Below are 12,824 nucleotides of genomic sequence, written 5' to 3'. Positions count from 1 at the left end.
TTTCTACGCAGAGCCAACACACCATCCCTCTTCAATTCTGACATAACAATCGGTGATATTTTGTTGAGGTGACATCAGAGTGACTCCACACAAAGCTTTGTTTCCAGAGAGGTCTCCTCCACTGAGGAATGGATGAACCAAGATAAAAAAAAAAATCAGACAAAACATCAATGGACTGTCGGGACTGCCTTTCTAAAGAAGAAAAGCAGTCCTCTGGCTGTCTGTTCAATGAGTCTGTTCAGAAAATAACATTTTATAGGAATCAAAGAAGTTGGACGATTGCTGCACACCAACTTCCATCTTGACCATTTTTGCTTTCAAGTAACTTTCATACCAAAATGTTGGTTCAATCACTGTTTCCTTGTGCTCTCACTTGCTGTTCCGTGACTGTTTTACACATTACAAATGGGAAGGATTAGTCAATCAACTTTACTTGTTGATTAAAGTTAGGCATTAAAAACGAGGTGGTTACAGTTAGGAAAACATCATGGTTTGTATTATTTAAAAAAATTTTCCAAAAATTTTTGGAAATTGTTCTAGATCGCATGAAAAAAGTAGAGATTTCAGTATTGACTAATGATCAATAGCCGTTTTAATTATTAATGCTGGAAACAAATCTCTCATTTTGGAATGAATGAATTACCATTCAATTAAACCTAAGAAAATGCTTGAATGATAGCTTATCTTAAGGTTAAATCTCCCTGCTCCTTCTTCATGTTAAATAAATCTAATGAATACAAGGGATAAAAAAACAAAAAAAAGTCTACATAGAAGTGAAAGGTGTCCCTCTGTGATTTAGACTCAACTATTCAAATGTGGTTCTATAATTAGAGCAGCATGGAGTCATAACGTTCCTGGCAAATGTAGTATGATTGTTATGGTATTTGAGTCAATACCAATGTCCTGAGTGATAAAATGGATTAGGATTAGGTAACTGTCTAATAACAGCATTAATAAAAAGGGAACATTCAGAACTACAGTGTAAAGGTGGATACAATCAAATCTTAACCCATCACTTGTCATTTCTTGATCATTATCACAAGTGAAGTGAATTGGACAGACCTGAGCAAATCCCACTACAGTCGCCTTGAACCTTAAACTGTGATAAGATGTGGTTGCCCTCGATATGACTAAATAGCTTGATCTAAATGGAACTACTAAATTCTAGTCGATCTCCGCTAAGTTAATTTGTTGTGCGAATACTATGAAGTATAATGTGAGTCTAGCTTCAAATATAGAGAAGTGTTACCCTGAAATGCCACACTGGAAGCGAGAACACAACTATGCTCAATTTTTGCTGGATTTTACATGACAGGACAGAAAAATAACAACAATGTAGGTAAATCCAATGTGTTATCTGGCCTCCAACAATTCGAAACGAAAAGGCGTTAAGACATGGTAATTTTATTCAAGCTGCAAGGTTATGTAGCTTACATCACACTGATATTTCAAATCAGAAATGCTTATATAGGTAACCAAAATGCATCAAACAGTCGTTTTCAAACCACAACAGAATAAAGTTGAAGTCACAGGGCTGTCACTAAACAACTGGTTTGTTCAGAAAAGTAATGTCAAAACGCATAGCCTTTCTTATGATTGAAAAGACCTCCAGAGAAAACAGTAATGACATAGTTTGAAAACACAATAAGCTTTTGTGTGCTGTGATTTAAAAAGTCTCTATGCAGTGTGGCACAAAGTCCAGCTTCTTGGTCTCAGAGCTGCTGTTTTTCACTTATTTGGTGCGTTTTTACAAGATTTCACAAACGTCACCGTCCAAAATGTAAGTTGGTCACAAGTCTATAGTTAATTACAAGAACATTGCGAGAATAAATCCCTTTATTATTTTTGACAGTATTTTCTCCACTCTCACAGTTTTCATATACTCCAAACAGACCTGAACAAGCACAGAAATTAGTGTTTTACTGCCATCCTTCAACTACTGTGTTTTTCTTGCCACTTGTCAATTGTGATAAATCAGATATGACTCGCAATCCACATATCTATCTGTGCATAAAAATACCCTCAGCTTGAAGAGTAAGGGTGAAAGTGATGGCATCACACAGCTTGTTGTTTTTTTTGGATTCTGTCAAACTGTGGACAAGTGGTTTCCTTTTTTTTGCCACTGAGGCTCGCCGATTACATATTTTTCTGGAGGAAAATAGATTGTGTAATTCAATGTAAAAGGAAAAAAACAGGCAGTAGCTTCCATTTGCTTTGCTGCTTAGAAATGACAAAATAAATACACTGTAATTGAGGGCATAACAAACACAATAACTATAATAAGCTCAAGAACTCAAGAAATTAATCTCATTGAAAAGAGTAAACTAAGCGAGTCGTGCTATTTGACTGTAAGGATGTCCATTCCTTAAATAAAAAAAGTTAAGAGCACTACTGTAGCATTCATGACAAACTATGACAACATTTTGGCAGACGAGTTATTTAATCAGCAGGCTTCAATGTTAGCATTTACTTGCAGAGTCTTGTTTTTGATAGCCTCAGTGTAACTAACACTTACAAATATAGACTACAAATTAAAGGTTATTTTGCAAAGCAGGCTCAACATTATTCAGCTCAGTCTATGTGTTTTACTAACTTAACTGCAACTCTGGAAGAAAAATACTTTCTGAATCAACTATTATCAATCTTTCATCATGGAGGAAAATACATGGTCTTGATAAAACTCCTCAAGAAATGGAAAAGCAAATTTTTCTTTTCAGGGGATTATTTAAGGGGATGTTAAGGCTTGACATATAATGTACTTAGTTTGCACACTCAGTCAGGGAGGACAGTCCCTGTTGGCTCCTCCAATTTCCGAAATGCAGTTAGTTGAAGCAAAAAGTTGAATTTTCTGTCTTCAAAGGTTGACAGTGAGCTAATGCTATAAACAGACCTTCATATACATATGTAATCACACTACAGATACATCATTTTTGTACAGTCAGTGATCACTTATTAAACTTCAAACTCTGTCAAGACTACTTTTATACTAAGACAATAGTAACCCCTGTAATCATACTGAAGTACGTTCACATTTCACAGTTACATGGTGTGTTTTATCAGATGCACCTGTCTTAAAAAGCTTTTCAGACTTGTAGACCAAGGATCAACTATTTCTTTTTAATTCATTCTTGGTTTTGCTATGAATTCAAACTTTAAATGAAACTGGGTGGCTCTCATGGGCTAACCCATTCAGAATGTTTCTTCCAGGAAGTCAGCACTGTCAGACGCCCAGTTTGTAGGATGTAGGTACACCTAGGTACACGGATTGCAAACAATTGAATGCCTCAAACCCCCTCTTCTTCCTCGACACATTTGCAGTGAAGAGCACAAAGGTCCCTGGTAAGAACCAATGATTGGTTTGTCTGTCCTCTTCCACTGTTGTCAGTGCAATAGGACAGACAACAAGGAGAAGGATTGTTCGAAGACGACAAAAACACAAGATCTTTTATTTTCATACTATTCTACACCCATCAATATGTCGTTGTTGTTTTTTCTACACACATCTGTCAATTGATTGCCCTAAATATTACAAGCTATAACTTTGAAATATCAAATACTTCATACAATTTAGATAAGATATTTGCAATATTCTCCATTTAAGGGGTAACACTCAGGCATGGAAAAACAATAATAATTTTGTACTAAAGCATGTAAATACTCAATTAAAAGTAAAAGAGTTTTTCTCGTGTGATGATGAGAAAAAGCAAATAATCTTAAAGGCTTGAGTCCACAGTACTGTGGTTTGTGTCAGATGACAGAAACAAGCCGTCATGCATAGATTTAAAGATTTAGGACGCCCAATATCAGACTTTCATGTGACCAACTACTGAGAGATCCGAATAAAAAAAGCAAGTAAAGAAAAAGAAGGTAAAAAATATTCTGTGCAGCTGACATCTTTATCCTGCAAAACTAGAAACCCTGAAAAAACTGACATCACTCAGAGTTTAGAAACATATCTGTCTATACATTGATAAGACATCACAAACAAGAGTACAAATGTCACAACTAAGAAAACAAAAATCCTCTAAGGTGAAAACCAAAATCCTCTAAAAAAAAGAAGTTGACCTCTGTTAGCTGCTCTAGGTCAGGTTCATGGTGACTTTTGATCTCTTGGATCACTCGGTTCTTCCAGCAATCATAGAAAGGTTCATAGTAGAAAAGATAAAGATAAAATTGGAATCATCCCATGAAAAATAGTCTTTCAAAAGGCTTTTTGCAAATCCCCCCATTATCCATAAAGCTAAGCTTTTTGCTCTCCCTTCAGAGAAAACTTCTGATTTGAAACATCTTCGAATAACTTGAGGTAATTTTTGCTGTTGCCTCGGATCGTAAAATTCAACAACATTAACTTCAGCCTTACAGCTTGGCAGGTCAAAGCTGCATACAAGACAACATAGAAACATTCCAGTGACTTAAAGTGGCAAAATTGTTCTTATATCCAGTTTGACTTTAAACCACATTGGGTCTGGGGTAGTATATTTAACAAAGAAATAAATTCTTTCGTTTTTAATTATTTGGTGCTGGTAAGTTAGATTCAAGATCCAGTTGGAAACACACCCACTCTGAAAATGGACTGGAGACATTCTCTAGTTAGAGCAAGTGTTGATGTTCTTGCCGTCAGCTGCGTCCTCAACCAAAGCTAAGTGGTAGTCAGTGGAGAGGGTGAAGTGGGACACACAGCCCACCAAGCCTCCAATGTACTGTCTGTTTGTGTGAAGAGCTATCTCCTTCATGCCACCTTCAGGTGAAGAACAGAATAACACCAGGAAAAAAGAGGGTGGAGACGGTTAAAATTCCAGAATCAAAGGTTTGTTGAGGTTTTTATCAACAGTACAAACAGCTCAAAGAGTCCCACCCACCGACATATAAGGGTCCATTGATGTTGAGTTGTCTCATCTTGCCAGGTGACCTGCCTGTCTTTGCTCCATAATCATCAACAGTCAGCTTCCCTGATTGGCCATCCCTGAAACGACAAGTAAAGATTGTGAACTTAGTAGTAAACAAAGATTTTGTTATGTATAAAAACAAGATACTGGCTTTCTGTGGCTATTTCGATTTCCATATGGACAGAAAGATGTTGGACAGTCAGAAAGTGTTTCTGAAAGTGTTTCTTTCTCAACAAGGACAAGACATCTCCATCTGACATCTATTTCACAGGATTCTTTGATTAAAAATACTCTTTTTAGGCTTACCTTACAGCCTTGACTCTATGCCACTTTCCATCGCTAAAGGTCCCGTTGATGACAATGTTAGCCACACCACTGCCTAAGTTATAACTATATCAACAGAAATGCACACAAGCAATTTAGTCACACCAGACTCACATGTGTATGGCACAGCCCAAACAACTCCCTTTTAGATATTACTGTGCTTCGATTTTATTTATTTTTTTTAGCTTTGTGTCTTTTGGCTATTTAGTCCCTTCTGTGGTGGGATCAGTCTCCCTTTCAATCAACTTAGTCCCCTTTGGCTCCGAACTATCCTCTTTTGTCAAATCTCACAAACTATGTGACAAGCTTTCTTATAACCTCACAATAATAGAAATGATTTGATACATTTCTGTACTCTTTCTATGACTGCTCATCACGTTTTATGCCAACTCTAGAACAAAACACCTGAAGATAAGAGCCCCATCCTGAAGCCCCATTGAAAGGAAGTCACTGTTGGGTCTTATCGGACTGTCTCCTCTCCAAAGCAACAAGCCATCCTTGGCTGAGCTCTTAAAATGCATGAATAGGTTCGTCCTTGATCCAGACACTCTGAAAACAGAGAAAAAAAGGAAAAATTAACAAGTGATGCAAGAAGATTAAGTTAAACATCAAAGTTGAAAGATTTTTTTTTGGTTTCTGTTTACAATTTTAGCAGAATTAGTGTGAATAGTTTGTTGATGTGCATTCCTTTTTGTACATACAGTAGGTCAAACATGATTAGCTTTTAGTTTTTTGCAGACTATAAAGACTGTAGGGTTTAGGATTTTAAAGAGAGCAAAGCTCCTTGACATAAGGGCTAATAAAGTTATTTAAACACATTTGGCTACCAACCTTTTAAGGATATCTCTGTTGTCATAGGTCAGGTAACTTCTGCCAATAAACTGTGGAATCTCTATGGCTTCAGTCACAGCTGGTCAGAGGAGAAAAGCAATAATTTCATACCATCACAAGGTGGCAGCATCAGCACGTATCAAGTGTCGACAGTTAAGCTGGAAGACTAGATTTGACTATGCGGGGACAAATCAATGAGGGGGAAGAAGTATTGCCAGCTTTTATGTGCAGATCGTTAACGTCTGCTATTTTAATTCACAGGAAACAAAACTTACTGTTTAAACAGTAATTCCCACACTCTGTTCGATGAAAGCATTAAAAAAAAAAAGAGAAGGCATAGACATACTTCAGGGAATGGGTTGTCCAGTTGATCATTTTATATGACATGACATAGTATGAGAAAAACACAGTTGATCCCAGAGAAGAGGAAATATAATGGCTTAAAAACATATGGAATATTACACCCAAACCATCTATGTCTGTTTCTTCATCATAAGGCATAAAAAAAGAACGACATAGAAAAATGAATTAAATGCTCTGCTACTAGAAAGTTTACCTAACCTTTAAATCAATCACATAACTTGCACTGTTTTAAGAAACTAGGACTGTGTTCGCTGACTAAAGCACATGCAATACAACTACAGAAAAGAGAAGGCAGTTTATGTGAATTAGAGAGGCTACCGCTGACCTTTCTGGCAGTGCCTCCCATCATACCCCAGTGGGCAGTCGCACTCATATCCATCCCACTTTGGCCTGCAGGTTCCTCCATTGGCACACGGGCTCTCCACACATGGATGAGCAGAGTTTGCAACATTAACTCCACCAGCAGAGCCAGCTGTGATTGGGATGGTGCGGTCATTAAGAATCAGCTGAGGATGTGAAAAGAGAAGAAACACAGGGAAACAAGAAACTCTGGTACATCGGGAAATATAAACAGATTTATCTGATGCTCAATCTGCATTGTGTGAACCTATATGGCAGTCGCCTGCCTTTAATGTACTAAATCTGTGAATTTCCTAAAATGCAGCTGTGAATGCTGGTGTTAGTCACTGTAAGAAGTATTCACCTTCTGAATAACTCCAGTGAAGGGCTTAATTACACCTGCAGTCCTCTTGGTTTTATCATATCCTGGCACTCCGCCAACATAGAGAGGCGAGCTGCAATTGATCTGAGTAAAAGCGCCCTGAAAAGTAAATAAAACAGAGGGAGATTAGTTATGGATTATTCATATCAAACATTCATAAACTGTTAATTTGATTAGATTTGAATAACAATTATTGAAAGCAACATGCACATATATACTGTATATTCAAGGATATGCTATTCTGGAATTTGTTTTGCTAAAGAATTCACATGTTTGATCAACCTTATTACAATTTTCCAATTGCAATAATGCACATTGCGCTGTGCTTTCTGCCCTAGCAAATGTAGAGTGTTGAAAGTGTATGTTTATCTGTCCATCTGAAAATGTAATACAGTTTTCAGATGACATACCTCAGCGATTCCCTCCATTGGCTTCTGGGTGTCCACTTGCAGGATACCGCTCTTTGCTGTGCGAGACACTCTTAGTTCATGCCATGAGTTCAGACTGATCTGCTCCTGACTCCTACAGTACAAGGCCATCGCACATTTAGTTTTGCACATTCGGTAATAAAACATAAAGGCAGAAGAAAAAGCCACAGAACGAAATAAGAGTGGATCGGTCTCAGTACCTTATAACAGCTCCTCCAGAGCCACAGTCAAATCTGAACTCGACATATCTGTCCACCAAGTTTATAGACAGGAAGTCTCCACTACCCGCATCATCACTGTACAGCAGCACCCCATCAGGCATTGACGGCCGGAATGTCATCTCAAACTCCATAAAGGAGAGGTAGCTCTGAGAGGACTGAGGCCATGGGATGACAGTGTATGAAAACACTGTTTCATTGAAGAGTGGTGAAGTCAACAAGAAACCTGAGGAAATGAGAAGAGGACCATGAGGAAAATAACATGGAGAAATAGGAATGATATGAAACACCACTGGAACGGAAGAGACATAACTATTAAGATGCTTAAGCGTGAGGTGGAGGAAAAAGTTGTCAATGAGAACAGAAGGAAATCAGTAAGGGACGAGATGGGGAAGAAGAAAGTGGCAAGTTATACTGTTGGTCTAATGCAATACATGCAAATCAGTACCTTCAGTATCAGAGATAATTATCTCCATGTTAACCAACTATCTTCATTCTACCCTTCAAGTGTTAAAAAAGAATTACCATAAAAGGTCTATACTAACGACAGCCATTACCTTCTGCTATCAAAGTGGTTAAAAACTGCAAACAAGGCGTGCGTGTTCTTTTTCTGGTTATGATAGAAAGGATAATAAAGTCAACTCACTTTCTTCACAAAGTGCTCCCCTGAAACCAAGAGGGCACAAGCAGATGTAGCCATCAGCACGGTTTGCAAAGCAAGCGCCACCATTGGCGCAGCTGACCTGGTCGCACACACTTTCGCTGCACTCACCTGATACATGAGGACAGATTCAGCAAATTGATCTCTACAGATATCTAAAAACACATGTATGCAAAACTTTATTGTTTCTATAAATGTTCCCTATTCAGTCACCACGTATACAAAGATTATAGGGTCTTTTTTAGTTGTTATTTTAATGTTTTTTTCCTATGTTTTAACAGCTGTTTTTAAAGTGATAATTCCCCCCCCCCAAAAAAAATTCTACCTTCTGCATCAGAGACCAAAATGATCATTTCATACTGTAATCAAAATTCTATGTTTCTGGCTAGTTACTGAAATAATCCAAAGTAGCAAAACCAAATGGATGAAAATGATCATCCTTTTTAAATAATAAGATTTACAGAGGGCAGTATAGTGAGGAAACATTACCATCCTAATTCAACAGTTAAAATATTTTTTGTAAGAAACTTCTGTTCAATTTTTTAAACGCATTATGGATAAGGAGAATAAAAATAACATTATATTACACGTAAAAAAAAACATATACCCATTCATCACATAAAAGTCACGCATCCTGCATGTCTCACCTATATCAGCTCCACTCAGTGCTCTGCCAAGAGGCCATGGTCTGATGTCTGTAGCCTTGTTGTTGATGGTCAGACTCTGAACGCAGCCCACAAAGCCACGATTTGTACCCGTCGCCCTGACCAGCCAGTAAGCATTTGGTGATCCACCCACATACAACGGGGAGCGGAAAGTAATTTTAGTGTACTGACCCTGAAAGAGCAACATTGAAGAGAGCAAAATCTGTGTCATCATCAGTGACGGTAAACACTTTTATTTTCAAACCAGTCTAAATCCTGGGAATCCAAATTTCCAGAAATGGATGACTCATTCTTTTTTTTCCCTTTTACATATGACAGGAAAGCCAAGGTTCATGAGTATGCTATAATATCATCATCACGATTTTTCGTAAAATATTCTAAAATGTTCTTTTTACATGTGAGCGTCCAGATACGGGGGTGTCGTTGTCCATACGGAGCCATCCACTCATGCCATCTCTGAAAACAGTTGCCATGTGCCACTGACCAAGAACGATCCGACTCTCGCTGACTATCTGGGCTGCTCCCGTGCCACAGTTAAACCTGAAGAGGCAAAAGACAGAAAAAGAGAAAAATAGCCTTTACAAATCATAAAGAACACTGTAAATATCTGAAATAATGTGCATCTTCAAAACCTTTTAACACAAATTTGCCCCACAAATGGAAACTAAGGCTCAAGTTACAAAATCTGCAAGTCAGCATCTCTACAGCTGACTAATTGTGTTTTTAACAGTGCAGAAGAACAGCCAACTAGATGGCTCTGAGCAGCATTCATTTGAATAAATTACAATATCAAAGCTTTGAGAATGTGTCTCACTTTATCCCTGATTAAAGGGATGTTGCTTCATAGAGCTGCTATGTCCTACTATGAGTGTGCTGTTAGTCTCTTTTGGTGCTATAAAGTCACCTGATAAGTAACTAATTATTTCCTCTTGCAGGAGATAAAAATGCATGGCATGGCAATGCAAAATGGCATGAAAGCTTGAGGAAAGTGTCAAAAGCCTTGGCTGCCATGCGTTAAACAAATGACACAATTTTATCTAAACTGTATCATTTGTGGCCTAAATTCCATGTTACAACATGTTACCTAGAATATATTATGCCTCTATTATAAATAGAGTCAACTACTGGATCCTGTAACTAACAATGCTGCAAATTAAGTTATGGAGTAGGCCTGTGATGTCATCAATTGTATATACAATTACACTAAAAATAACTTTTTATTGTATGCCACTACAAAAATATGAAGTTACTTTGTGCATAAACTTGGTGGCCGGAATTGAGTGACGTATTACACAAGTTACACCAAAACTGTAATTTATCAATAAATAAGTTCTCTACTGGTTGAAATAAAATAAAAATAAAAACGTGCTGTTGACATTACAAGAAATGTATTACTGTTACAAAGCATAATAATGGGACAAGATGGGCTAAAAGGAAACATCAGACCACTGAAAGAGGAACAAGAAAATCACTACAGATTTTACAGAGCAAAGTCACTACAACCATCACCTGTAGTGAAGCTTTCCTCGAACCAAAGCCAATGAGGTAAAGTCTCCGCGGCCGTGTTCATTCTCCCCGCAATACAGTAGCAAGCCATCTTCAAAGTCTGCCTGTAACAAAGAAAAAAAGTTTCATGTCATTTTTTTTTTTCATTCACAAAGTGAAAAAAACCCTCTAAAACTAAAAGGGGATAACCTGAGTTTTAGAATAAAACCGAGCGAAATAACCGAGCAACTTGCCTTGAATTCCAAAGTTATCTGAAACGTCTGGTAAGAGTTTTTCAGTGGTTCAAAGGTCACATGAGAGTAGCCGTAGAACCTGGGAAAGTTCACTGTTACCACTAAGGAAGAACAAAATAAAATGTCACAATTAAGTTACAGCAACAGTTTGAGTAGAAAGGAAGGTGGATAGTGCCACACATTTGCCTCAGTACGGAGTTTTTGCCTTTTTCTCTGTTAAAGCTTGTGCTTGTTGAATTGTGTACTGGTGTGTGGGCATGAGCACCAACTTCGTGTACCCTCTCAGAAGCAGGCGTGGATGCCTCAGTTTCTCCTGCACACCTGACTATCATCATTCATCCTCTACAGTATTTAACCTGGACGCTCCTTCCACTCATCCCGATTGTTTATCCACTTCACCCAGTGGATAAACAATCAGGCGATAGTGTGATCAAGGCCTCTCAACCATTGCGACTTGCTTTTTAACCTGTCCTTTCCATTTATTCGCGTGTCCTCTTCTCCTCTGCCACAGACCCAACTCCGGTGTGCCTGCAGGCGTACTCGCTGAGAAACCCTGCTGTGCTCTCGCCTTCAAGCAACGCTCAACTACAACCTCGTGTATTCACCCGCACTACCTCCTCGACCTAATCCCCAAGGATGTCTTGCAACATTAAAAGACGCTTTTTACTAAATCCCTCTGTGTGTGTCCCGCAATTGATTCCTTCTTGTGATTGTTAGGCAGCATTTTTGCTTTATCTTTGCTTATGTGGAAAAAATCGAAATCAAGTGAAGCAGATATTCAGCTATTCAACTTCTCACCCTCAGAGCAAGTGTCCCCTCTCCGTCCAAGGTTACAATGGCAGCGCGAACCTCCACTGTCATAATCACTGAGACAGAAGCTGTCAGGAGGGCACACGGTGTCCTCACAAGTCATGTCGTACACACGAGGTACCTCACCTTGCCAGGGGGAGATGGTTGGTATGGCTGTGGTTGCGGGCAAAGGGGTGCTGTCGTATATACAAGTGGGAGGAAAGATAAGAAAGTGTGTTGAGTTCTCTGAGAAGAATAGATATATATATATATATATATATATATATATAATAAAAACTGTGCCTAATAAGGCTAATGTTTTAGCGATCAATCATCTTTCATGCATTTAAGTTCTGAACTTCTGAATTTAAGTTTATTTTATTATACCATTTTTTTCTTTTCAAATTGCCCTTTTTTTGTTTTTTTTATTAAAGATGATCTATCTCCACCATTTTAGATAACAGAAGGCGAAAGGTTCACCCACATGCAAAAGCTTTGAAGGCCCTCCTTTATTTGCCTCCGTTAAGGACGTGCTGTATGTCACAACCACACTGACAGCTTAAATTGATGTGACATTTCATGACTCCAGTCACTGCTTTTGTCAAATGATTAAGTGGAGGAGGATGAAAAGAAGAAGTTGTCGATGGCTTTAAAGAAGACGCAGAAAGCTAGGCGAGATGAAAATCTAGTAATCAAAGGACAAGAAGAGCAGCGATAAGGCTCGCAATTCTGTTGAGATAAAAATAGGAGAGGCAATCGTCTCCTTCACTTACGGATAAAGAGCACTGAAATGCCATCGATCTGAAACAGATAAACTAAAACAGGAACCAAGGTGAATAAATAGGAGACAGCTTACCTGCTAGTTGTAAGTGGGACATTAGTTGTGCTACTGGGCTCTGAGTTTGCTGAGAAAACTAGATCTGAGAAGTCTGGGAAGATGGACGAGGTGGTTGTGGAAACTGGTACATCAGTGATATTTGGAGGGGCTATAGTGTTCATTCGGTAAACAACATTTTGACCAGATGATGGACCAGAGCGTGAACGGAGTTGGGACTTCCTGTTGTCCGGACTTATACCTGGGAATGGTTTCAACTAGAATGCAGAGGTGTAAAGAAAGGGAAAAAAAAAAGAGTATTTTTGATTACGTTTAGTTTGACTAATTTGTGATAAGTGTGTCTTTTCCTACACATTCAGCAGCT

At 38.3% G+C, this 12,824-nt stretch overlaps 1 protein-coding gene across 3 annotated transcripts in view; it reads right to left on the bottom strand.

Moving 5' to 3' along the window:
* Positions 1-3,430: 3,430 nt before the first annotated feature.
* egflam (EGF-like, fibronectin type III and laminin G domains) overlaps positions 3,431-12,824 on the bottom strand; it is a 28,555-nt gene continuing 19,161 nt past the window's right edge. For 2 of the 3 annotated variants that reach the window (XM_075467846.1, XM_075467849.1), the window contains 17 exons: positions 12,482-12,717; positions 11,635-11,822; positions 10,833-10,937; positions 10,607-10,703; positions 9,493-9,637; positions 9,080-9,269; positions 8,418-8,543; positions 7,754-7,997; positions 7,536-7,647; positions 7,108-7,224; positions 6,730-6,910; positions 6,317-6,340; positions 6,042-6,120; positions 5,616-5,759; positions 5,193-5,276; positions 4,860-4,963; positions 3,431-4,738 (listed from right to left, as the gene is read on the bottom strand). In XM_075467846.1, coding sequence (XP_075323961.1) covers positions 4,587-4,738; positions 4,860-4,963; positions 5,193-5,276; positions 5,616-5,759; positions 6,042-6,120; positions 6,317-6,340; positions 6,730-6,910; positions 7,108-7,224; positions 7,536-7,647; positions 7,754-7,997; positions 8,418-8,543; positions 9,080-9,269; positions 9,493-9,637; positions 10,607-10,703; positions 10,833-10,937; positions 11,635-11,822; positions 12,482-12,717 — 2,328 coding nt within the window. In that variant the 3' untranslated portion in view covers positions 3,431-4,586. The remainder of the gene's footprint in view (positions 4,739-4,859; positions 4,964-5,192; positions 5,277-5,615; positions 5,760-6,041; positions 6,121-6,316; positions 6,341-6,729; positions 6,911-7,107; positions 7,225-7,535; positions 7,648-7,753; positions 7,998-8,417; positions 8,544-9,079; positions 9,270-9,492; positions 9,638-10,606; positions 10,704-10,832; positions 10,938-11,634; positions 11,823-12,481; positions 12,718-12,824) is intronic. The other variant, XM_075467848.1, reaches the window with a different exon arrangement.

Source organism: Odontesthes bonariensis, chromosome 6 (genome assembly GCF_027942865.1).
Source record: "Odontesthes bonariensis isolate fOdoBon6 chromosome 6, fOdoBon6.hap1, whole genome shotgun sequence".
Lineage (NCBI taxonomy): Eukaryota > Metazoa > Chordata > Actinopteri > Atheriniformes > Atherinopsidae > Odontesthes > Odontesthes bonariensis.
The sequence above is the reverse complement of the archived record's forward strand: the minus strand, read 5'-3'. Positions and strand labels throughout refer to the sequence as shown.